Source organism: Hyla sarda, chromosome 3 (genome assembly GCF_029499605.1).
Source record: "Hyla sarda isolate aHylSar1 chromosome 3, aHylSar1.hap1, whole genome shotgun sequence".
NCBI classification, from domain to species: Eukaryota; Metazoa; Chordata; class Amphibia; order Anura; family Hylidae; genus Hyla; species Hyla sarda.
Window position 1 is genome coordinate 245,519,852 of NC_079191.1, and position 27,741 is coordinate 245,547,592.

A 27,741-nucleotide genomic window follows, 5' to 3' on the forward strand; every position below is an offset into this window, starting at 1 on the left:
TTTTTCTATCCCTGGATAACCTCTTTAAGATTAATGATGGCAGTATGAAAAGGATTTGACAGGCCATAGGAGCACAGGGTTTCAAACATGAAAGGCCAGCCTATATGGTCAAAAGCTTTTTCAGCATAAAGACTAAGCAACAAGGCCACTGTGGGATGGCTGTTGAGCACCTCAGGAAGATCGACAGCCTATCTTCCATGACAACAGAGAACAAAGCCAACTTGATCCTTGTGAATGAGGGTGGGGCACCAAAAGTTGAGTCTGTTCACTAAATTATGTTGAAACACTTATAGGTGGGCACATTTTTTGTATGCGTCTGAGGCTAGGATTCCACTTGTTCTTTTGTGCTGCATTTTTTGGGTAGAAAAAAAAACGCCTGAAAAAAACGCCAGTGCAATTTCCTGCATCTGGCGTTTTTTTCTGGCGTTTTTTCATTTGTGTGAAAATTGCACCTTTGGCAGTTTTTTTTTTGGTACCCAAAATTTGTTGGGTACAAAATAAAAAAAAGGATGCAGCAGTGATGGAAAAAAATTTATTAAACGAAATGTATATATTTTATAACAAGATTTTTATTATTTTTTAATAAAGTGTGTGTTTCACTTTTTTCTCTATTTTTTTACATTTTTTAGGTAGTACTACTACTCCCAGCATGGAACACACTATTCTATGATGGGAGTAGTAGTACCTGTACTATAGACATATCGCCCCGGGTGTCAGTCCTGACACCTGATGCGAGCGTCCATAATATAGCAGAGATGCGGCTCTATACAGCGCTCACATCTCTGCACTATACTCCGGCCAGTGATGTGAATAGAACATCACTCATTCATATTTTCCACCCAGAGCTGTGATTGGCCGGATGGTTGCAGCCAATCACAGCTCTGAGGGAAATATGAATGAGTGAGTGGCCGGAGTACAGAGCAGGGATGCGAGCACTGTATAGAGCCACTCCGAATCTCTGCAATAGATAGGACGATTGCAGCGGATGTCAGTAGTGATACCCCCTGTGACCTGTTCTTACCTGCAAGTACTACTACTCCCAACATGAAGCACACTCTGCTCCATGCTGGGAGCTGTAGTACTGGCATTAATAGACAGATCGCAGCTAGTGTAACTTCTGACACCTGGTGTGATCTAAGCAAACAACAAAAAACGTGGTCTCAAATGGCTGGAGGTGCTCAACCCCAAATGCAGTTGTGCATTTATACTGGGGGAGCATATCCTGCCCTCGTAGTCCGTTGCTAGGGGCGATCCCCAGCATAAAAATGCATACAATGGAGGATGCCTGCAGCGGACTACAAGTGCCACAATAGAATCCTACACCAGATAAACGGTGTGGATGTGTAACAATTAGAATAATACAATACAGGAATATGGGTGCACTACTGTGGTAGATGTATAGTGACATTGGCTATCCCTCAACACTGATGTTAAAATTGAGATATTCACCAGTGTATCCTTATATGAAGGACACACCAGAGCCCGCACACCAACGCCAAGGTTTCTCAAATGGCACGGGACCTACGCTAATCCTACCTGTGCGTGATAAGCATAACAGGGGCCAGTGGGCAATTACGGCAGCATTCGGTCGACTCACAACTTCCTCCCAGATACCCTCCAGCGTGACTGAGCACACATGCAATGGGAGGAGGGAGGCAAGTTGCAAGCCCCATCTGAGTTGGCTAATATGGGTGCCTGGCCTCACAGGTGCTACCTTAATGCTGCCTTGAAGATATTCAAGGCGCATTAATTTTGGAGTTTACACACCTCCAAGTCTAAAATTTAAACAAACAACAAAAAAACGTGGTCTCAAATGGCAGGAGGTGCTCAACCCCAAATGCAGTTGTGCATTTATACTGGGGGAGCAGATCCTATCCTTGTAGTCCGTTGCTAGGGGCGATCCCCAGCATAAAAATGCATACAATGGAGGATGCCTGCAGCGGACTACAAGTGCCATAATAGAATGCTACACCAAATAAACGGTGTGGATGTGTAACAATTAGAATAATACAATACAGGAATATGGGTGCACTACTGTGGTAGATGTATAGTGACATTGGCTATCCCTCAACACTGATGTTAAAATTTAGACATTTGCCAGTGTATCCTTATATGAAGGACACACCAGAGCCTGCACACCAACGCCAAGGTTTCTCAAATGGCACGGGACCTACGCTAATCCTACCTGTGCGTGATAAGCAAAACAGGGGCCAGTGGGCAATTACGGCAGCATTCGGTCGACTCACAACTTACTCCCAGATACCCTCCAGTGTGACTGAGCACACATGCAATGGAAGGAGGGAGGCAAGTTGCAAGCCCCACCTGAGTTGGCTAATATGGGTGCCTGACCTCACAGGTGCTACCTAATGCTGCCTTGAAGATATTCAAGGCACATTAATTTTGGAGTTTACACACCTCCAAGTCTAAAATTTAAACAAACAACAAAAAACGTGGTCTCAAATAGCTGGAGGTGCTCAACCCCAAATGCAGTTGTGCATTTATACTGGGGGAGCAGATCCTGCCCTTGTAGTCCGTTGCAAGGGGCGATCCCCAGCATAAAAATGCATACAATGGAGGATGCCTGCAGCGGACTACAAGTGCCATAATAGAATCCTACACCAGATAAACGGTGTGGATGTGTAACAATTAGAATAATACAATACAGGAATATGGGTGCACTACTGTGGTAGATGTATAGTGACATTGGCTATCCCTCAACACTGATGTTAAAATTGAGACATTCGCCAGTGTATCCTTATATGAAGGACACACCAGAGCCCGCACACCAACGCCAAGGTTTCTCAAATGGCACGGGACCTACGCTAATCCTACCTGTGCGTGATAAGCAAAACAGGGGCCAGTGGGCAATTACGGCAGCATTCGGTCGACTCACAACTTCTTCCCAGATATCCTCCAGCGTGACTGACCACACATGGTGTGATCTGTCTATTAATGCAGGTACTACAGCTCCCAGCATGGAGCAGAGTGTACTCCATGTTGGGAGTAGTAGTACCTGCAGTTAAGGAAAGATCACAGCGGATGTCACTACTGACACCCGCTGTGATCCTCCTGTATAATGTATAGATGTGGCCTGTATGGTCCGCTGCACGGCTATATATATATATATATATATATATATATATATACACATTTTCATATATCCCACAGAGAGCTGTGATTGGCTGGAACCATCTGGCCAATCACAGCTCTCTGCGGGAAATATGAATATGTGTATATATACAGCATTGCAGGGGACCGTAGAAGAGCGGCCGCCGCATCTATACATTATACAGGAGGATCGCAACGGCGATCTGTCAATTAGTGCATGTACGACTACTCCCATCATGGAGCAGTGTGTTCCATGCTGGGAGTAGTAGTACTACCTAAAAAAATTTAAAAAATAAAGAAAAAAAGTGAAAAACACACACACACACACACTACATTTTTATTGTCGGCTACATTTTTAGTTCCCCGCCCGCCCGCACAAATTGATCCCTGTTTAAAAAGTAATAAAAATGTTGTTATAAAAAAGATACATTTCGTTAGATACAATTTTTTCCTTCACTACTGTATCTTAAAAAAAAAAAAATTTTATGGTACCCTACGAAATTTTATTAAAAAAAAGGTATCTCCATCACTTTTTTGGATCGCTAAAGTCCAAAAAAGAATAAAAACCGCGTTCAAAAATGGCAAAGTTAAAACCCACGTATTGTTTTTCTTGGCCTTTTTTCACTCCTATAGACTTCTATGGGAGAAAAATGCCACAATTTTGACTAAAAAATCGCCAGTGGCTCAACATGCTGCGATTACAAACGATCTGAAAAATGCCAAAAAAGAGTGAAAAAATGCCAAAAGGATTTAAAAAATGCCAAAGTGAAAAACGCCAAGTGGAATAGGAATTTTGCAATTTCTCATTGATTTACAGCTAACATCTGGTGGAATTCCAGCCTTACAGTTTGTATAAAATTTTGGTAGCTTGTTTAACCACTTAACAACACCAGAACGTATATTTACGTCCTATACATGACGCGAGCACTGCACCATGCGCGGCGGGTCCCAGCTGCTATCAGCAGCCATGGACCCGCCGGTAATCGAGGACATCAGCGATCGTGCTGATGTATGCCATTAACCCCTCAGATGCCATTATCAAAACTGATCACAGCATCTGCTGCAATGAGATCGATTAAAATGATATGATATGATATCGGATCGCACGCTGCGTTTCTGCGGGATTCCAATCATCCAACATGGCAGACGGAGGTCCCCCTACCTGCTCCGGCCATCATCCCGGGGTCTTCTCCTCTTGTCTGAGTTCAAGCAGACCAGAGAAGAAGATCACTGATAATGCTGATCAGTGCTATGCATATGCACAGCACTATTCAGTATCTGCAAACTAAGGATTGCTGTAAATAGTCCTATATGGAGACATAAAAAGTGACCAAAAAGGGACCATTCACTGATGGTCCCATAGGAGAACCGCATAAATGTAAATAAATAAAAGTCCAAAATTGCTGCATTTTTGTGACATCACATTCCAAAAAAATAATAAAATGCAATCAAAAAGTTACATATACACATATAAGTGGTACTGATAAAAAGTACAGATCACGGAGCAACAATTGAGTTCTCATACAGCCCCGTATACAGAAAAATGAGAAAGTTATAGGTGGGCCAAAAAGAGTAATTTTTATCATTTGAGACATTTATGACATAGCATTGTTGAAACCCGGAAAGAGCTGCTGCTCCTGGTGCTCCTTGGCAAATCTTTCCTTAACTAGAAATAAGAATGGTGGCTAAAATACAGACAGGAACAATGTCCCGTGAGAGTAGGACTAGAACTCCTCTGTGCTCACTTCTGTCCTGTCTATCAGACTCTTGTCTGAAAACAGAGAGAAGGTTGTTACAAAGCAGCCTTTAGTGATTGTAAGAAGAGACACAACACAACTGTCAGGATCCGGGTACTGAGAGGATACTGGTGGTGGATCCTCTGTGTCAGTGGGGTGATGACGTGGACCGTACCAGGGCAACGGAGTCTAAGGGGTTACTGGTATTCACCAGAGCCCGCCGCAAAGCGGGATGGACTTGCTGCGGCAGGTAACCCCCAGGTCATTCCACCCGATAGCAACTCAACCTCGACTGACTGCTGAGATAGGCGTGGTACAAGGGATTAGGCAAGAGCAAGGTCGGACGTAGCAGAAGGTCAGGGCAGGCAGCTAGGATCGTAGTCAGGGGCAACGGCAGGAGGTCTGGAACACTGGCTTGGGACATACAAGGAACACTGGCTTGGCACAATGGCAACAAGATCCGGCAATACAGGGAAGGGGAAGTGAGGTAATATAGACCAGTGCACAGGTGTATTCACTAATTTGGGCCAGGCGCCAATCAGCGGCGCACTGGCCCTTTAAATCGCAGAGAGCCGGCGCACGCGCGCCCTAGGGAGCGGGGCTGCGCGCCGGGACTGAACAGACGGAGGACGGGTCTGGTAAGCGGGCTGGGCTGCGAACCGCGAGCGGGCATGTCCCGCATCGCGGATCGCATCCCTGCTAGGGACACTATCGCAGTGCTCCCGGTCAGTGGGTCTGACCGGGGCGCTGCGAGCAGGTAAACGCTGCGAGCGCTCCGGGGAGGAACGGGGACCCGGAGCGCTCGGTGTAACAGTACCCCCCCCCTTGGATCTCCCCCTCTTTTTGGAACCCGAAAATTTGTGAATGAGGTCTTTGTCGAGGATGTTATCCTCAGGTTCCCACGACCTCTCCTCAGGGCCGCAATTCTCCCAATCTACGAGAATTTTTTTTTTATCTCTGACCATCTTAGACCCAAGAATTTCTTTAACAGAGAAGACATCAGAGGAACCGGAGACAGGAGCTGGAGCGACAACCTTGGGAGAGAAGCGGTTAAGGATAAGCGGTTTAAGGAGAGAAACATGAAAAGCGTTAGGAATACGGAGAGAAGGGGGAAGAAGGAGTTTGTAGGAGACAGGATTGATTTGGCACTTGATTTTAAAGGGTCCAAGATAACGTGGTCCCAGTTTATAACTGGGGACACGGAAGCGGATATACTTGGCGGAGAGCCACACTTTGTCTCCAGGAGCAAAGACGTTCTTCTCTTTTTGTCGGCATGCTTCTTCATCCTGGATGAGGCCTGTAGGAGGGATTTTTGAGTCTCCTTCCAGATGGTGGAGAAGTCCCGGGTAACTTCGTCAACAGCAGGCAAACCAGAAGGGGTGGGAGTGGGGAGGGGGGAAGAGGGTGACGGCCGTACACCACAAAGAACGGGGATTTGGCGGAGGATTCAGAGTCTTTGAAATTGTACGAGAATTCAGCCCAGGGTAGAAGATCGGCCCAATCATTCTGGCGGGAGGAAACAAAATGTCGCAAATAGTCACCAAGGATCTGATTAACTCTCTCTACTTGCCCATTGGATTGGGGATGATAGGAAGACGAGAAATTTAATTAGATTTTTAGTTGATTACAGAGAGCTCTCCAAAATTTCGCTACAAATTGAACGCCTCTATCCGAGACGATATGCGCGGGAAGCCCGTGAAGGCGAAAAATGTGCACAAAAAATTATTTCGCCAACTGTGGCGCAGAAGGAAGGCCTGGAAGTGGAATAAAATGTGCCATCTTGGAGAAACAATCAACGACCACCCAAATGACTGTGTTGCCATGGGATAAAGGCAGGTCCGTTATAAAATCCATGGCAATCTGAGACCATGGTAGCTCAGGGACAGGCAGAGGATAAAGGAGACCGGCAGGCTTCTGCCGAGGAGTCTTGTCCCGGGCACAAACTGTACAGGCCCGAACGAAATCAGCGACATCTGCTTCCAGGGTAGGCCACCAATATAAACGAGAGATGAGTTGGATGGACTTCTTGACGCCAGCATGGCCGGCGAGGTGTGAGGAATGTCCCCACCTGAGGATCTTGAGGCGCTGGCGTGGGGGGACGAAAGTCTTTCCAGGAGGTGTTTGTCTGAGCTGGAGAAGAGGAGATCAGACACTCAGGAGGAACAATGTGTTGCAGGGGGGGCTATCGTTTCGGAAGCATCAGAGGAACGAGAAAGGGCGTCAGCCCTGATGTTTTTGTCAGCAGGGCGAAAATGAATCTCGAAGTTAAAACGGGCAAAAAACAACGACCACCTAGCCTGGCGTGGGTTCAGCCGTTGGGCAGACTGAAGATACGAGAGATTCTTGTGATCCGTGTAGATGACAATTGGGTATTTGGAACCCTCCAGCAGGTGCCTCCATTCTTTGAGGGCTAGTTTAATGGCCAGAAGTTCTCGATCACCAATGGAGTAATTTTTCTCCGCCGGAGAGAAGGTCTTAGAAAAGAAACCACAAGTAGTGTTATGTCCAGTAGAGTTTTTATGTAGGAGTACAGCTCCTCCCACCGAGGAGGCGTCTACCTCCAGCAAGAAGGGTTTAGATGGATCAGGTCTGGAGAGTACAGGAGCAGAAGAAAAGGCAGTTTTGAGACGATTGAATGCCTCATCCGCTTGGGGAGGCCAGGATTTAGGGTTGGCGTTCTTCTTGGTTAGGGCCACAATTGGAGCCACAATGGTGGAAAAATGCGGAATAAACTGTCGGTAGTAATTGGCAAACCCCAAGAAGCGTTGGATAGCTCGGGGTCCGGAGGGGCGTGGCCAATCTAACACGGCTGACAGTTTGTCTGGGTGCATTTGAAGTCCCTGGCCAGAGACTAAATAACCTAGAAAGGGAAGAGATTGGCATTCAAAGAGACATTTCTCTATCTTGGCAAATAATTGATTGTCACGGAGTCTCTGGAGCACTAGACGGACATGGCGGCGGTGTTCCTCGAGACAAGAAGAAAAAATCAAAATGTCGTCCAGGTAAACCACAACACAGGTATATAACAGATCCCGAAATATTTCATTCACGAAGTCCTGGAAGACAGCAGGGGCGTTGCAGAGCCCAAAGGGCATAACCAGATATTCAAAATGTCCGTCTCTGGTATTAAATGCAGTCTTCCACTCATCCCCTTTCCTGATGCGGATGAGATTATATGCGCCTCTTAAGTCCAATTTGGTGAAGATGTTAGCGCCACGTAGGCGGTCAAAGAGTTCCGAGATAAGAGGCGGGGGATAGCGGTTCTTTATAGTGATCATATTTAAACCGCGGTAATCGATGCACGGGCGTAAAGGAACCGTCTTTTTTGGAGACAAAGAAGAACCCCACTCCGGCAGGGGATGAAGACTTGCGGATGAATCCCCTCTTTAAATTTTCTTGGATGTAGTCCGTCATGGCTTGAGTCTCAGGAGCAGAAAGAGGGTAGATCCTGCCCCGGGGTGGAGTAGTACCAGGAAGGAGATCAATAGGGCAGTCATAAGGCCTGTGAGGAGGCAAAGTCTCTGCTTGTTTTTTGCAAAAAACATCGGCATAGTCCTGATAGGCCTTGGGGAGACCTGGTATGGGAGGAGTCACTGAGGTTTGACTGACGGGACTGGGAGCAGATGTGAGGCATTTTTTGTGGCAAGAAGCACCCCAGCTCTTGATCTCCCCGGTGGTCCAGTCAAGGGTAGGAGAATGGCGTTGGAGCCAAGGCAAGCCAAGGAGAATTTCAGAAGTGCAGTTAGAGAGGACCAGAAATTCAATCTTTTCGTGATGAGATCCAATGCACATTAACAGGGGTTCTGTGCGGTAACGCACAGTACAGTCCAATTTTTCTCCATTAACTGAAGTGATATAGAGAGGTCTGGCGAGACTGGTCACTGGGATGTTGAACCTGTTAACAAAAGAGGCCAAAATAAAATTTCCTGCAGAGCCTGAATCCAAGAAGGCCACAGCTGAGAAGAAGGAGTTAGCAGAAGAAGAAATCCGCACAGGCACAGTAAGACGTGGAGAAGCAGAGTTCACACCTAGAGCTGTCTCACTTTTGTGCGGAATCGGAGTGCGTCTTTCCTGACGCGGAGGACGGATAGGACAATCCTTCAGGAAGTGTTCGGTACTGGCACAGTACAAGCATAGGTTCTCATTGCAGCGGCGTGTCCTCTCTTGTAGGGTCAGGCGAGACCGGTCTACTTGCATAGCCTCCACGGCAGAAGGCACAAGAACAGATTGCAGTGGACCAGAGAAGAGAGGAGCCGGGGAGAGAAATCGCCTGGTGCGAACAAAGTCCATATCCTGACGGAGCTCCTGGCATCTTTCGGAAAAACGCATGTCAATGCGGGTGGCCAAATGGATAAGCTCATGCAGGTTGGCAGGGATTTCTCGTGCGGCCAACACATCTTTGATGTTACTGGATAGGCCTTTTTTAAAGGTCGCGCAGAGGGCCTCATTGTTCCAAGATAATTCAGAGGCGAGGGTACGAAACTGGATGGCGTATTCGCCTACAGAAGAATTTCCTTGGACCAGGTTCAGCAAGGCTGTTTCGGCAGAAGAGGCTCGGGCTGGTTCCTCGAAGACACTACGAACCTCAGCGAAGAAGGACTGAACAGTGGCAGTGACAGGATCATTGCGGTTCCAGAGCGGTGTGGCCCATGACAAGGCCTTCCCAGACAGGAGACTAACCACGAAAGCCACCTTTGACCGTTCAGTGGGAAATTGGTCTGACATCATCTCCAAATGCAGGGAACATTGCGAGAGAAAACCACGGCATAGTTTAGAGTCCCCATCAAATCGTATCCACCAGTAACGGCTCAACCTCGCTGACTGCTGAGAAGGCACGGGACAGGAGGACTAGACAGAGGCGAGGTCAGATGTAGCAGAAGGTCAGGGCAGGCGGCAAGGTTCGTAGTCAATGGTAATAGCAGAATGTCTGGAAACACAGGTATGGCAATCACAAGAAACGCTTTCACTAGGCACAAGGGCAACAAGATCCGGCAATGCTGGGAAGGGGAAGTGAGGTATATAGAGCAAGGAGCAGGTGGAAGCTAATTACAGTGATTGGGCTAGGCACCAATCAGTGGTGCACTGGCCCTTTAAATCTTAGAGAGCTGGCGCGCGCCCTAGGGAGCGGAGCCGCGCGCGCCAGGACGTGACAGCCGGGGACCGGGACAGGTGAGTAGCTTGGGATGCGATTCGCGAGCGGGCGCGTCCCGCTATGCGAATCGCATCCCAGCCGGCAGTGTCAGTGCAGCGCTCCCGGTCAGCGGGTCTGACCGGGGCGCTGCAGAGAGGAAAACGCCGCGAGCGCTCCGGGGAGGAGCAGGGACCCGGAGCGCTCGGCGTAACAATAACCCAAACTGACTCTATGTTGGCCTCAATAACTTTTATTAGGTTAGATTTTATGCTATCTTTCACATGCAGGGCCACCTCTCCCCCTTTCTTGTCTTCTCTGTCTATCTTATATAAAGGGTACTCTGGTATTGATATGTCCCAGTCATTACTCTCAATAAAACAGGTCCCTGTAACAGACACTAAATCTACATTCTCAGATGCCATTATAGACACAAGTTTGTTGATCTTATTCCCTAAACTGCAAATATTTGTAGATAAGCATTTGTGATTAAAATGTACCCCATATATATATATATATATATATATATATATATATTTATTTATTTTTTTTTATGTTGTGGGCAAGGATGAAAAAAGTGCAAAAAATCATGGCATCTTAAGTTTCACAATGAAGGGCCTTAAACACAAGACAAATCATTAAATGAGGATTAAAAGAAATCCAATTAAAACATACATGTCAGATCCCACAAAAAAATAAAAATAAATATTTGTTACTCAGTACCTAATCCTGACCAAGTGTTGCCCCTGTTACTATATTTATTATAAAAAAAAAAAAAAAAACTCTTTTTATTAGCTCGCACTGTTAGAAATCCCCTTATGGTGGGAGGGGATTGGTGTGTCTGCTCATGCAGCCTTGTCCAAGAGTCTTCTCTTGTCCATCATTCATGGACAAGCCTGATTTCCGCTGCAGGACCAAATAGTGTCTCAGTAGGTATGGGACCCCCCAGGTGGGATGTCCAGGGGCCATGTTCTTTATTAAATATTCAAAGAAATGTAAACATCCATATTACAAACGGTGTTTAATTTTCATCAGTAACAAAATATAAAAAGTTTTTGGATCTTACAGTGCCCCTTTAAAGTATCATGGTTAGAAATGCATGTTTTTTTAGGATCATAATGTTGTGATTTAGATAAGCATGTGTTATGCATTCTGTTCATGTCAAACTTTCACACTAAGTTGACCAAAACCATATCCTAGGATCTCAGCTTTCCATAGAGGCAGCTCTTCCTAGAACTGCATTTTTAATAATACTAACTTGATTTTGCAGTGACTTATATGCGGTTATCAGATTGCTCTTTCGTAAAGGAAGGAACACTTAAGAAGTTGCAGTACCAGTAATGTGCTAATACACAAACATATATTCACCAAAACTAAATAAAATGACAGCAAATCCAGTCATTATAGCCTCACAGCCACTAGGTGGCAACAACAGCTAGTATATTAAATGTTTTGCCACCGATTTCTGCATGTGGATTGGAGATTACATTGAAGTAAATACTAATATAAAATGTGATGGAGACCTCCCATTGACCTCCCAGCTCAAATTTTTTTGAACACGAAAACAGAAACAGCTACTATAGGATATATGATAAAGGGAATTAGAATTGCCTATTGGTTGTTATGTCTGCTCAGGCCTAGTTTAAACTATAGATTGTTATCGGCTTTTTTATCAGTATTGATTATTTATTTTTACGTGAAACGTTTGTGATCAGCGTTTTTTTATTTTTTTATTATGTGTTGGTTTAGACCAATCATGCAAATTATTCATTGTCAATTGTGAATCAGCCAAACAGGTCGATTATTTCCCCATGTAAAAGACCCATTGATCAACTAAAAAACAAGTAAATGTACGTCGGCTGCTCACTGGGATTGTGCAGCACCAAAAATCATTGATAGTTGGTTACACATCTTCAGAGTAAAAGGATGTGCAGTCGACAATGATGTAAGTGACAATAAGCATTGACAAAAATGTATCAATGTAAAATCTCCATTTGAACATGGCCGATCTACTGGATCAGCAGTCTGCCCACCTTAAAGAACAGATGCAATGAATATATTAAAGGGGTGCTCCACTGCCCCAGCGTTCAAAACATTTTGTTCCAAATGCTGGGTGCGGACTGCTAGGGTTGTGACATCACGGCCATGCCTCTCGTGGCGTCAAGCCACGTCCCCTCGTTGCAAGTCTATAAGAGGGGGAGTGGCAGCCACCATGCCCCCTCCGATAGACTTAAATTGAGGGGGCGTGGCGTGACATCACGAGGGGCGTGCTCATAATGTTACGACCCCTGCAGCACCCACCCAGCGTTGGGAACAAAATGTTCCGAATGCTGGGGCAGGGGAGTACTCCTTTAAGTTAAGTCTGTTATATATGTTTTAGCTGTCTTATGCTGGAAAAGGTATAAAATTGTTGTTTGTGACGCACAAAAAATGTATGCTAAAATACAAAAGATCACAATAAGTGACATAAAGAAAAAGAAAATCATCCTAAAACTAGTGGTATCTATTGAAAATGTATTTGTAATAAAAAAAAAAAAAACTTTTGACATGTCCTGTAGTAGTACCCCGACCGATCACTAGAACAAATATCTTTTCTGTATAAAGATCCAAAGTGGAGAATTCACAACATATTTTTAAAAAAGCCAATGACCCTGATTTACTATGAGGGACCACTTGGAACTCCACTTGGAAATTTCGGTGCAGCACCCTTCCATTGTTTTCAATAGGATTCTGCTGCACTGTTCACATGGCAAAAAAATTTGCAGCGGAAATTCTAATTCTGTACTCCACTGAAAGAATGAATATGTTCATTATTTCAGCTGATTTAGTTTGGTGATGCATTGTCATCTATGGAGACGGCACGTGTCCTAGCAGTCCTAGCATGACTGATTAAGTCAGTGCCTACTGCTTACAGAATGTCCATGGGAACTTTTCGGGGTGGATATTCTTCTATTTGAAGGGGCCCTAAGAGTTGGACTTTTTGTTTAGTTAAATTCCCTCCCAGAAAGGCTGTTTATCCTTGTATTTACTATGCTGGTGCAAATTGTGGTGCGCGCTCAATTTTAGCTCAGTGTGACAGAAAAACCCAACCAAGTAAATTTTTTGTCTCTCGACTATGAGAGATCCATGAGAAGCCTTGAGCAAATGGGCAAAAAACTAATAATTTGAAAGGAAACCTGTGCCACCAGTGCCTTATGAATATGAAAATGTTGTACAGATCCAAGCCAACATACCCTACTGACCTGTATAACCATGTCACTACTTTACAAGTTAAATTTCAAATTGACATTTCAAAAGGGACATTGATTATTTTTTCACAAATATATAAGATAAATAATAGCCTCACATTAAGGTTTGTATCTGGAAAAAGTTGCTAATTACCAAACATTCTATAATTATGGATACAAAAATGAAAGATATTTGAGTGTAAAATTAGAGTTTCTAAGTAAATTCAAATAAAAATAAAAATATCAATAATAGAGATCTTCTCAAATATTACAATACTTAACTGAGAAAGTGAAAGTGGTGGAAAATTTTCTGACCAGGCTTTTCTTCACAGTAATGGCTCACATTTTTTGGGCGCCAATATGTTAGTAAATTGGTCGTGCACAGTGGAAAACAGGTGGTTGAGTTGTAATTCGTATTTTGGTACTTTAGTGTTGCCCATTGACAAAAAAAGCAATAGTGAATCAAGGCCAATGTATTCAAAAATCATTAGCTGTGTCTGGTGTTTCTGTAGCTAGTCCACAACAATGGCATTAAAGTCACAAAGAAAAATCTACAAAAAAATTTGCAATATTGTAAAGACATTTTCTGCCTCACAGGGATGTCATTCTTTAAAATCCCATCCATATTTGTGCTACAATAAAATACAGCTAAAAATCCACATTGTATTTACCATTGCACCTTGCACTAAACCTTTTGTCAAATTAATGATTCTTTTGTATGCCTTTAAAGCAAACAATAGCAACTTCCTTAACATGAATCAAGCATATGCTGTTTTTGTTGTTATAGAAAATTGTGGAACATATTTTCCAACTGTGAAGAAGGACCCAAGCAAATATTTAAAGCCTTGTCCTGAGTCTGTGAAGAACTGGATAAGGAGTCTGAAAAATGCTGGAAAAATCATTTTGCTTATCACCAGTTCACACAGTGACTACTGCCGACTTCTGTGCGAACACATTTTCGGGTAAGTACTATTAATTTGTACTTAATCAAAAGTGTCAAAGATGGGGTGGCGTGTTTGGCAGGGCATGTCGACGGACTCATATTCATAGGGCTCCGCAGCACTATGGGCCATACAGCGGCTAAAAGCCAGTTTTACCCTCACAATTTCTACTGAAACTACTTCTATCATTCACTGAGTCTCCCTACAACCTAACCATGGTCAGAAAACGAGGTAAAAAGAGTCCGATCAAGCTTACCTACTTCTTCAACGAAGCGCAGATCACAAGCTCTAGAGGGACTGCAGGTCTGCCTCACCAGCTACTGGCAGCTCATTGCCGGCTTTCTCTTCTTCCAAAGCGGCGAGTGCCACCTTGGTGTCCCCAGAGGTGGCTTCTGCTGTGTTGAAAAGTTGGTCTCAGTTGCTTCAGAGCCTGCAACAAGTGCACTTCTCTCCGAAGTCACCTGCACCCTCTGCTGCCAGCCATACCTTGCAAATGTCTGTGGGCTCACCTAACCCTCCTCTTCCTCAGAGGATCATGTGAAATTTACTTGCTGAACTCAAAACCTTCCTACAGGTGGACTTGCAGTCTGCGGTCTCTAGCATTCAATGGCAGATCTCATCACTTGGTCACTGTACTTCTCACATAGAGAACAAGAAGGCTGAGCTCACCTCGGAGCATATTGCTGTTGCACATATCACCAATTCCCTTGAGGATGATGTAGCCACCCTTAAAGCTAAGAAAGCTGATATGAAAGATAAGTTATGGCACAACAATTAATGCATCCGTGCCATTCCAGAATTGGTGAAAACAGAAGATGTTCATGGCTATCTTACTGCTTTCTTTGCTCTTCTGCTTCCACAAGCTTCCTCCTTGGATCTGTTGTTGGACAGAGCCCACCGGCTGCCCAAGCCAAAGTCTCTTCCATCCACCACTCCAAGAGATGTTATTTTGCACATACATTTCTTACACATTAAGAGATTCTCCTACCTTGCCTGAAAGATTTGCAAATCTTCAATTTTATACGGATCTTTCAGTGGCCACATTGGCCAAATGAAGAGAATTCAGCGCTGTTGCAAAGGTCCTACGTGATAACGGTATCTCTTAAAAGTGGGGATTCTCCATGAAGATAATTGTAACCTACAATGGATCTAAGCATAGAGCAGATTCCTCGGAGGCCCTGGAATGGCTCTGTTCTGAGTGGAACTTACCTGTGCCTTCAACTCCTGATCGTTCTGAGTCTGAGTCGTCCACTGCAAAAGTAGCAGAAGAGTGGTCTCTGGTGTTCATTCGCTAGCACAAAACTGTGAAGTGACTCCGCTCTTAGTTCTCTTGTGCTGATTGACAGTTGTCATTTTGTTTACCTCTATACCGTTGACTTTTCTTGCTGAAGTCTATGTTGCTGAGTATTATGATTCTTAGCGAGGGTTTCACGGACCTTGGTCCCCATTGATGACTCTAAAATTTTCCCAACACGCTCCTCAGAAAGGCTTACCACATGGTCTTCCAAGAAACCTAAGTCCTCTGTTTAGGTTTTTTCTTATCTTGTTTATGTTCCCTTTGTAATGTTCTTGTCCATCACGCAACTATCTTGTCTCTCTCCTATGTCTTCACTCTCCGGCCTACTCTTTGAAGTGCCCTATTGATGACCTAGCATCCATCTTTGACTGTTTATTATGGTGATTAAGTTTGTCTCTATTAATGCTAAAGGCCTTAATTTGCCTTACAAAATATCTCTGGTATGGAAGGAGGCTGAGTGATTAAATGCTGATGTACTAAGTATTCAGGAGACTCATCTTTGAGGCGAGGACTCTAAACATTTAAACCATAAAAAATATCATCATACTTTTAATGCTCATGCCTTTCACAAAAAGGTAGGTGTAGTTACTGCTATCCATAATACTGTCGCATTCTCAGTGCAGCTTCTAGAGGTAAATGCTAATGGTCGGTTTATCATTATTGTGTGCCAAATTAATAATGTCACCTATACCCTTGTTTTGATATATGCACCTAATCAACGACAGTGTACCTTTGCAGAGGGTCACATTGTGATGCTAGGTGACTTCAATATGGGATACTAGTATCCTCCCTATAGAATGGTCAGATCATTCTCCAGTTAGTCTTACTATCAAAGATGCCTTAATTCTATGATCCTACATAGCCCTAATTACTCTGAGGCGAATACTGGGTATTTTGATGTCAATGATACCGGAGATACCTCTGATTCTACATTATGGTGTGCCTTTAAGGCCTTGATCAGAGGACATTTTATTAGCCATGATAAAAAGTGTAGACATTGTACAACACTTGAACTTCAACAATAACTAGCTGATTTGCATAGGCGCAACAAGGCTTGTTAGTCGCACACAACAGCTCTTGAAATCTTGCGTGTACAAGTCCATTTACATTTTATGGCCCTACATAGTTATGAACTGGTGCTTTAGTGTCTAAAACTGACATGTTATTGGCAAGGCAATAAATCTAGCTCTTTTCTAGCTAAGCAGGGGGAAAAACATAATTCTAAAAATCGCATACCTGAGGTGGAAGGCTCTAAAATGATGGATCCACAAGGGATTATGAATGGCTGTATAATTTGAAGCTTGACACCAATACAACCCAACTTCTGTTTCTTCCTTCCTGTCTTTTATTTATTTGCCCCATGTTCCCTCCTCTTGTATGAATAATCTTCTTTCTGACTTTTCCTCTGAAGAGGTTCTTTCATATATTCTTGCTCTTAAGTCATCTAAATCTCCCAGCCCTGATGACATTTCTAATGACTTCTATAAGAAATACAGTGCTCTCATTGTGCCTTACCTTACCAAAACCTTTAATGACATTGCTAACCGGGGCTCACCCCTGCCGAGATGATTGAAGCCCTAGTGGTCACTATTCCTAAGCCAGGTAAATCGACAGACAACACTGCGACCTATAGACCTATATCCTTCTCAATAGTGATATTAAGTTTTATGCCATGGTGTTAGCAAAGCGCTTTAACAAAGATCAAGTTAGCTTTATTTAAGACTGGCAAATGCTGGATGGCACCAGTAGGTTTCTCAATATTATTTCTAAGACCTGTGCTGATCGGGTGCCTTCTCTGCTCCTCTCTCTGGACGCGGAGAAGGCGTTTGATTGGGTTGATTGGGATTATTTGAGACAAGTGTTATGTGCCTTCCATTTTCCCCCTAAATTGGAGCAATCCCTTATGCCTTCTATGTTATTCCATCGCCAAGGATGTTTACCGCTGTTTACATTAAGTAATGGCACCCAGCAGGGGTGTCACTTGTCTCCGCTTATATTTACATTAGTCATGGCATTTGCCCAGCATATAAGGACATCATCAGACATCAACGGAATCAAGATCGGCTCTACTGACCATCGCATTGTCCTGTTGGCCGATAATGTCATTATATCTCTCACTAATGCCTTAACCTCATTGCCCACACTGAAACATATTATTCCTGAATTCGGTAATTCCAGCTATTATAAAATAAATCCTACTAATTCTACTATCTTGCTTCTCAATGTTCCTGCTGACATGGCGCATACCCTGCCTGCCCCGCTTATAGCAAATCTTCAAAAGGTATTGATGCAATTTATTTGGGCGGGAAAGTGTCCAAATATTATACTAATCAGTAAAGGAAGGGGGTATGAGTTCCCCTGTCTGCGCACTTATTATAATGCTGTAGTGCTGGACCAATTAAAAAGATGGTGGTGGCAAGGTGAATCCCCTCATTGGGTTGATATGGAATCTGCTTTTCTCCATTCTCCCTCTGTATGTAACTTTATATGGACTTTAAAGGGAATTCCAGGAAAAAACTTTTTTTTTTTATCAACTGGCTACAGAAAGTTAAACAGATTTGTAAATTACTTCTATTAAAAAATGTTAATCCTTTCAATAATTATCAGCTGCTGAAGTTGAGTTGTTGTTTTCTGTCTGGCATTAGTGCTCTCTGCTGACATCTCTGCTTGTCTCAGGAACTGCACAGAGAAGAATAGGTTTGCTATGGGGATTTGCTTCTAAACTGGGCAGTTCCCGAGACACGTGTCATCAGAGAGCACTTGGACAGAAAAGAACAACTCAACTTCAGCAGCTCATAAGTACTGAAAGGGTTAAGATTTTTTAATAGAAGTAATTTACAAATCTGTTTAACTTACTGGAGCCAGTTGATATGTAAAAAAAAGGTTTTTCATGGATAACCTCTTTAAGTCCTCTCCTAGCGCTCCTTATTCCTCCATTGCTGCTGCTATTAGATTCTGGAGTAAGGTAGATCTGACAAAGGATCACTGTCCTCACTGTTCAGCACATCTCTGGTCTTCTACCCTTTTCTGCAATTGTTTCGACCTTCTCAATCTCACATAGAGAGTTCTATAAATATCTCAGACTTAGACACCTTTTCCACTGCCCAAAACAACCTATGAGCAATTCTTTTCTATAAAATCTAAGTTCACTAAGTGTATCTCTACTTGATACAATGAATTACTCGCTGCCTATAAACTGTCACGTTATACATTCCAAATTAAATGGGAGGGAGACTTGGGACAAACATTCCCAGATTGTTTTTTTTTTTATATTCACAAAGGGCTCTCTAAATGTGCTAATCACATGGAAGCCTCACGGAAATTGTTATATCGATGGTACTATACCTCTGTCCGCCTTGCAAAAATATATCCTGCCTCCTCAACATTATGTTGGAGATGCAACCGTGCCACTTGTACTCTCTTACATGTATAGTGGTCATGTGATATTACTTGCCCTGTCTGGGACAAGTTAAAGAGGTTGTTTGAGGACTTGTTGCATATTAGTATTCCCTGGGGTCCTGAGGTGGCACTTACACTAGACTTACACTAGGCTTTATCCCGCAAACTAAATTAATTGTACTTTACCATATGCTCACAGTGACTAGAACCTCATTGCTAAATTCTGGAAATCCGTAGATATCCCTGATCTTGCTGCCATCAAAGCTTTTGTTCACCACAATTTTTCAATGGAAGAGCTGATAGTGAGAAGGGCTGCGGCCTCTGCAACTAATATTGCTAGATGGGCTAAGTGGCTGCTGAATTGTAATGCTCTCAGCCTTGAGAGATTTGTATATTGTACAGTATTACCCAAATGTGCAGATACATTCCTAATCCTAAAGAAAGGTGAATATATGTATGCAATGTATTAGTGTATACACTTGATTTGACTCTGTTTAAATTTTCGTGATGGATTGTTTAGTTCTGTATGATTTGTGTTTACTGTGTTTTGCTCCTTTCTTACTGAGCTTGTATTGTTTTATATTTTGAACATTTGAACACTAAAATAAAGAGTTTAAAAAAAATATCAAAGATTTAAAAAAAAAAAAATCTATAGACATACAGGGGGGATGCCTAATACTTAACTTTTATTAATGTCTCAATAAAAATACCACTTGTGTGTGTAACTCACAACTGATAAAAAAAGACAACCTTTGTAACCTGGTTGTACCGGACTCAATTATACCAAGTTTTGTCTTGTGTAGGTAAATGACATGGATATAGATTAAACATAAATACAGTAAAAAAAAAAAAAGTTATATACCACATGCTATGTTCAACACTGTCTACAGTTGCATCCCCCTTCTATTTGTATTCTGTTTACAGAGGTGTACCTAGTGCCCCCTGCACCCCTGGCGAGGGGCTGTATCAGCGCCTCCCCCCTCCCGAAATACATATGGATTAAACACTCTGCCCCACTTTATGGATTAGATACTGTGCTTCCCTGTTTGGATTAGACATTGTAACCCACATATATGGATAAGATAATGTGATCCCCTATATGGATTAGACGCTTCTAAACCTTATATGGATTAGATACTGTGCCCCCCCATATGGATTACATTATTTGCCCCACTATATGGATTATATACTGTCACGGTATGATACCGTGCTCCACTGTATGGGTTTGATACTGTGCCCCCCTAAATGGATTAGATACTGTAATGGTATAATGCTACCCCCGTGGATTAAATACTATGTTACTATGCCCCCCTAAATGGATTAAATAATGTCATTGTATGAGACTGCCCCCCCCATATGAATTAAATACTCTGCCCCCCATGTATGGATTTTATACTGTGCCCCCCTATATGGATTAAATACTGTGCCCCCTATATAGTATCTCATCCACCTAGGGGTAGCATAGTATCTAATTCTAATACATATAGTGGGTGCAGTATCTAATTCTATCCATATGGGGGCATAGTATTTAATTAATATGGAAAGTGCACAATATCTAATCCATATCTATTCCAAACAGGAGGGGCACAGTATCTAATCCATACATGGATCCATAAGGAATAGCTACTGTGTCCCCTCATATGGATTAGATACTGCCAGTGCCCCCCCTCCCCTGTATAGATTATATCCTGATTGTGCCTCCACATGTTGCAGTTTTGAACTTTTTAAACTCAGCAGCAGCTCCCCGTCTTGGGTGCTCCAGAGACTACAGGCCCAGACTGTGCTCAGCAGAAGTAATCTACTTGAATTTATTTAGGATATTTGTGATTTTTTTTTCTGACGAGGCCTCCTCTGCTTTGCCCCCACACTGAGATTATGACTGTGCTATTGAACTTGTACCTGATGCCAAGTATCCTAAGGGATGACTTTATAATTTGTCTGGTCTTGAAAGAGAAGCTATGAAGGATTATATTCAGTCAAGTTTGCTTAAGGGTCATATTCGTCCATCTGTTTCTCCTATGGGAGCAGGGTTCTTCTTTGTGGCAAAGAAGGACAGAGGGTTAAGGCCCCGTATTGATTATCGGGTCTGATCAAGATTACAGTAAAAATCAATATCCATTGCCTTTAATTTCAGACTTGTTTAATCAAATACTGGGGGCATGTTTGTTCTCTAAATTGGACCTTCGAGGGGCTTATAACTTGATCAGAATAAAAGAGGGTGATGAATGGAGAACTGCTTTTAATACCCCTGAGGGTCATTTTGAGTATCTGGTAATGCCTTTTGGTCTCAATAATGCACCAGCAGTTTTTCAGAATTTGGTCAACGATATTTTTGGTGAATTTTTGGGTAGATTCCTAGTAGTTTATCTAGATGATATTCTGATTTTCTCTCGAGATTAGTCATCGCATGTTGACAATGTACGTTCTGTTCTTCAGGTACTGCGTCAAAACAAATTGTTTGTTATACAGGAGAAGTGTGTATTTGGTGTTAAAGAGGTACAATTATTGTGGTACATCGTAACTCCAGGACATTTTAAAATGGATCCTGAGAAGGTTAAGGCTGTTTCTGACTGGGTTCGTCTTACTTCTTTAAAGGCACTACAAAGGTTTTTGGGCTTTACGAACTACTACAGAAAATATTTGAAAAAGGTTTCTATTGTCGCAAAACCATTGACAGATTTGACCCGCAGTGGAACAAAACTATTAGGTAGGAAATCCAGAACGTTTGCCAATCAAGTGGGCTTTTGAGGAATTGAGACATTTTCTTGAAGTGGCAGTTCATCAGGTTACAGTAATCACTGACCATAAAAATTTTACCTTCCTTGAATCAGCCAAATGTCTCAATCCTCGTCAAGCCCGGTGAGCCTTGTTCTTTACTCGGTTTAATTTTGTTATTACTTACCGACTGGGTACTAAGAATGCCAAGGCTGACGCCTTATCTCTGAGTTTCAGTGCTTCTCAGCCTATAGATTCTAATCCAGAGACTATTCTTCCAGAAGGCGTGGTTATTTCTGCAGTGTCTGCTGATTTATTAATATTGAGTAATCAAGGCTTGGTCCCTCCAGAGACTCCTAGAGGCAAGATCTTTGTACCTAGTCAATTTCACCTCCGTATTATTGAAGAGTCTCATTGTTCCCCGTTAGCAGGTCATCCCGATATTCGGGATACAAGGAAATTACTTCAAAGGAAGTTCTGGTGGCCAACTCTCAACAGGGATGTGGAAGCTTTTGTTGCTTGTGTTGCTTTTGTGCTTGAGCAAAAACTCCTCGGACACGTCCTGCAGGAGAGCTGTGTCCATTGTCCATTCCTAAGAGGCCCTGGACTCAAATTTCTATGGATTTTGTGACCAATCTACCTCCATCTGAGGGGAAAACTGTTTTATGGGTGGTGGACAGGTTCAGTAAACAGTGTCATCTCATTCCTTGGAAAAATCTCCCTTCGGCCAAAATTCTTGCTGATTTATTGTTAAGACATGTTGTTAGGTATAATGGGGTTCTGGAAAATATTGTATCTGATCGAGGGGTACAATTTGTTTCAAAATTTTGGCAAGCTTTTTGTAAACAGTTGGGAGTTGAGTTGTCTTTTTCATCCACTTTTTATCCCCAATCTAATGATCAAACTGAAAGAATGAATCAAAATGTTGAACAATACCTTAGATGTTATGTAGCAGATAGACAGGATGAATGGGTATCTTTTCTGTCTCTTGCTGAGTTTGCCTAGAATAATCCAGAAAATTCTTCTACTGGTATGTCACCTTTCTTTTGTCTTTATGGATTTAATCCACGGTTTTCTTCCTGTACCAAAACTGATAATGATAACCCTGAAGTCGAGACTACCATGAGTAAACTGTGCACGGTTTGGGCCCAGGTTCAGAAGAACCTGAGAAATGCCCAAGAACTACAAAAAAAGATCTGCCAACAAGAGACGTACTTGTGGCATTAAATTTAAAGTTGGTGATCAAGTGTGGTTATCTACATAAAATCTTCGTCTTAAAGGGATTATCCAGGAAAAAACTTTTTTTTTTATATATCAACTGGCTCCAGAAAGTTAAACAGATTTGTAAATTACTTCTATTAAAAAAATCTTCATCCTTTCAGTACTTATGAGCTTCTGAAGTTAAGGTTGTTCTTTTCTGTCTAAATGCTCTCTGATGACACGTGTCTCGGGAACCGCCCAGTTGAGAAGAAGTTTGCTATGGAGATTTGCTTCTAAACTGGGCAGTTCCCGAGACACGTGTCATCAGAGAGCACTTAGACAGAAAAGAACAACCATAACTTCAGATGCTCATAAGTACTGAAAGGGTGAAGATTTTTTAATGGAAGTAATTTACAAATCTGTTTAACTTTCTGGAGCTAGTTGATATATAAAAAAAAAAGTTTTTTTCCTGCAATACCCCTTTAAGGTTCCATCTAAAAAGTTGGCTTCTAGGTTCATTGGACCTTATGAGGTAATTGAAGTTATTAATCCTGTTTGTTGCAGATTAAAATTACCTTCTTCATTTAAGGTTCATAAGGTGTTCCACTGCTCTTTGTTAAAACGGTATGTTCCTACCCAGTCTCCAGTCCCGATGCCACCTCTTCAAGTTGAGATTGGCAGAGAACAGGAGTATGAGGTCCCCAAAATACTGGACAGTCGAAGGGTACAAAATTCTGTCCAGTATTTGGTTCACTGGAAAGGTTATGGTCGGGTTCCAGCCTCTTCTTTTCCTGCTTCCACTTTTGTAAAATGGTTCCACAATTATCATCCGGACAAACCTAAACCCAAATTTAAGGGTCCAGTGGCCCCTCTTAAAAGAGAGGGGGGGGGGGGATACTGTCAGAACCTATAGGGTTAAAAGGTTCTGACAAGTTCTTTGTTTTTGTTGCCGGTTACGCTTAGCTGTCTGGCTGGTCAGCTGGCCTTTTGAAGAGAGCACCTGTGTGGTTGCCTAGTTAACCTGGCAGTTTGCTCTCATGCAGAGCCTGTGAAAGTGTCTCCACTCCAGTAGCTAGCGATTTATCCCTGTTTATTCTTGTTAACCCGGCAACTTTGACTTTTGGCTTATCTTATCGACTTCTCTCTGATATTAGCGATTTTGTACTTTTACATCTCCTGGCTTTTGACGTGGATCATGGACATTGACTCATTGTGTGAGTGTGTTAGTTTTGGTTTGTTAGTCTGTCTGTTCCCTACTGTCCCTTGACCTGAGTCTGAATTATTGTATTTTATTATTTTGACATTTTACGTCCCTCACTTGTCTAGGAAGGGACTGTCACCTTGCTCACGGACCTGTCGTTTAGGGCAGGTACGTAGTAGGCAGGGACAGAGGAGTGGGCAAGAATAGTGTGCACACCTTCCCTGCCCATAGGTGACAGAAATGAAGGTTTCTAGAAATACCATTTGCTCACCCTTACCAAGTAAGGGCTTAGTGTCATCCATAGTCAAGATCATTTGTTGGCTGCTGTACATAGTTTGATTGCTCAATTAGTACAATGTACTACAGTATATTTCACTGTGAGTATTGGCTATTATATGGTATTGTTACATGGGTTCTATAGGGTGATAATTTACTATGTGGAGTATTGCATGTTTTACTTTACTATGACTTACTTTCTATTGTGGTGAATTTAACAACATTTTTCTTGTCAAATGTTATGGAAAAATGCATTACTAACCTGCATTACATGTTTATAAAGCCCAATCCTCCCCTCTGCACCGTGGTCCTCTATTCTATCTAAACTAATATTATTTATCTGCTGAACTACAGACAAATAACAGTACTAAAGGCTTTATATATGAAAAACACAACGGGCCTCATTTACTGAGAGTGGAGTGCAGTTTTCTTTGTTGTTTTGCCCAAAATTTTTCTTGTTTATTTTACACATGCTCTGAACTGTTGGTTTTTCCAGTGTTGGGGCACACCCCTTTTTTTTGCCTACATGCAACTTTCACACATCACAAATACGTGCCCAATGCAAAGTGAAAACTAAAATTTGCATAGGAAAGGCTGTTTGTAACTTTTTGCTTACCCACAAAAGTTACACAAAAAAGTGCTTAGGCACACTGGGATAAGCAAAAAAAAAAAAAAATAATACTCTAAATACCTTGATAAATGTCCTCAAAAATCTTACAAAATCTACATGAAAAGCCTTAATAAATAAGATCCAGTGTATTTTATTGCATGAAATACAATCATACAGTGGGGCAAAAAAGTATTTAGTCAGCCACCAATTGTGCAAGTTCCTCCACTTAAAAAGATATGAGAGAGGCCTGTAATTTTCATCATAGGTATTGTATACCTCAACTATGAGAGACATAATGAGAAAAAAAAAATGCATAAAATCACATTGTCTGATTTTTAAAGAATTTATTTGCAAATTATGGTGGAAAATAAGTATTTGGTTACCTACAGACAAGCAAGATTGCTGTCTCTCACAGACCTGTAACTTCTTTAAGAGTCTCCTCTGTCCTCCAATCATTACCTGTATTAATGGCACTTGTTTGAACTTGTTATCAGTATAAAAGACACCTGTTCACAACCTCAAACAGTCACACTCCAAACTCCACTATGGCCAAGACCAAAGAGCTGTCAAAGGACACCAGAAACAAAATTGAAGACCTGCACCAGGCTGGGAAGACTGAATCTGCGATAGGCAAGCAGCTTGGTGTAAAGAAATCAACTGTGGGAGCAATTATTAGAAAATGGAAAACATACAAGACCACTGATAATCTCCCTCAATCTGGGGCTCCACGCAAGATCTCACCCCATGGTGTCAAAATGATCACAAGAACGGTGAGTAAAAATCCCAGAACCACACGGGGGACCTAGTGAATGACCTGCAGAGAGCTGGGACCAAAGTAACGAAGGTTATCATCAGTAACACACTACGCCGCCAGGGACTCAAATCATGCTGTGCCAGACATGTCCCCCTGCTTAAGCCCGTACATGTCCGGGCCCGTCTGAAGCTTGCTAGAGAGCATTTGGATGATCCAGAAGAGTATTGGGAGACTGTAGTATGGTCAGATGAAACCAGAGTAGAACTTTTTGGTAAAAACTCAACTCGTCGTGTTTGGAGGAGAAAGAATGCTGCGTTGCATCCAAAGCACACCATACCTACTGTGAAGCATGGGAGTGAAAACATCATTCTTTGGGGCTGTTTTTCTGCTAAGGGACCAGGACAACTGATCCGTGTAAAGGAAAGAATGAATGGGGCCATGTATCGTGAAATTTTGAGTGAAAACCTCCTTCCATCAGCAAGGGCATTGAAGATGAAATGTGGCTGGGTCTTTCAGCGTGACAATGATCCCAAACACACCACCAAGGCAATGAAGGAGTGGCTTTGTAAGAAGCATTTCAAGGTCCTGGACTAGCCAGTCTCCAGATCTCAACCCCATTGAAAACCTTTGGAAGAAGTTAAAAATCCATGTTGCCCTGTGAAAGCACCAAAACATCACTGCTCTAGAGGAAATCTGCATGGAGGAATGGGCCAAAATACCAGCAACAGTGTGTGAAAATCTTGTGAAGACTTACAGAAAAGGTTTGACCTCTGTCATTGCCAACAAAGGGAATATAACAAAGTATTAAGATTAACTTTTGTTATTGACCAAATACTTATTTTCCACCATAATTTGCAAATACATTCTTTAAAAATAAGACTGTGATTTTATAGATTTTTTTTTTCTCATTATGTCTCTCATAGTTAAGTGCACAATTGGTGGCTGACTAAATACGTTTTTTGCCCCACTGTACATATCAAATTAGTATTTATTAGTATAATGTAGGTCTTATGGAACTTATGGAACAGTCTACCTCAGGAACTGGTCACAGCAGGAAAAATTAACAGCTTTAAAACAGGATTAGATACATTCCTGGAACAAAATAACATTAATGCTTATGAAGAAATATAAAATCCCATCCCTTCCCCAATATCGCGCCACACCCCTACCCCTTAATTCCCTGGTTGAACTTGATGGACATATGTCTTTTTTCGACCGTACTAACTATGTAACCATGTAACTATGTAGGTGAAAACGTATATTTGTCTCCAGAAAAATGTAATGTCCTATTGCAGGAATAATTTTTTTTATAATTTGTTTTCTTTTTTTCTGTAGGAAGGATTTTGAGGAGCTCTTTGATATAATAATTACTAATGCCTTAAAGCCAGGGTTTTTCTCTCTTACTCCTCAACAAAGACCATTTTGCACTCTTGGTAAGTGTGTTCTGAGTTCTTTGAATTAATGTAAATCTTGGTTCATAGATCTGTATTTAGCCCTTTTGTTTCTTTAAAGGGGTTCTCCGGTGCTTAGACATCTTACCCCCTATCCAAAGGATAGGGGATAAGATGCCTGATCGTGGGAGTCCCGCTGCTGGGGACCCCTGTGATCTTGCACGCGGCACCCCATTTGTAATCAGTTCCCGGAGCGTGTTCGCTCCAGTTCTGATTACTGTCGATCACGGGGCCGGCGGCGTGTGACGTCACGCCTCCACCCCCGTGTGACCTCACGCTCTGCCCCTCAATGCAAGTCTGTGGGAGGGGCGTGACGCTCTGGGGACTGATTACAAACGGGGTGATGCGTGCAAGATAATGGGGGTCCTCAGCAGCGGGACTCCCGCAATCAGTCATCTTATCCCCTATCCTTTGGATAGGGGATAAGTTGTCCAAGCACCGGTGTACCCCTTTAAGAAATTGATAGTTACAGGCTCAGAATTAAAATGTTGAATGTGATGGTTAGGGGGAAGGAATTATGTATTAAAATATATACTGTATATGAAAAGGGATCCATTTACTGATCAGTTTGAAAGACAAGCAGAGGCATCTATGTTTTTGCTATGTTATAGCTTATTGTTTTAACTTTACTTATTTAGCACCATTTTGTTCTATAGTTTTTTCAATTCATGAGATTGCTACATCCAGGCTTTATGGTT

At 42.4% G+C, this 27,741-nt stretch overlaps 1 protein-coding gene across 2 annotated transcripts in view; it reads left to right on the forward strand.

Annotated features, from left to right (window-relative positions):
• NT5DC1 (5'-nucleotidase domain containing 1) overlaps positions 1-27,741 on the forward strand; it is a 417,176-nt gene that overhangs the window by 348,299 nt on the left and 41,136 nt on the right. For both annotated transcript variants that reach the window (XM_056566365.1, XM_056566366.1), the window contains exons 8-9: positions 13,987-14,161; positions 26,928-27,025. In XM_056566365.1, the coding sequence (XP_056422340.1) occupies positions 13,987-14,161; positions 26,928-27,025 (273 nt within the window). The remainder of the gene's footprint in view (positions 1-13,986; positions 14,162-26,927; positions 27,026-27,741) is intronic.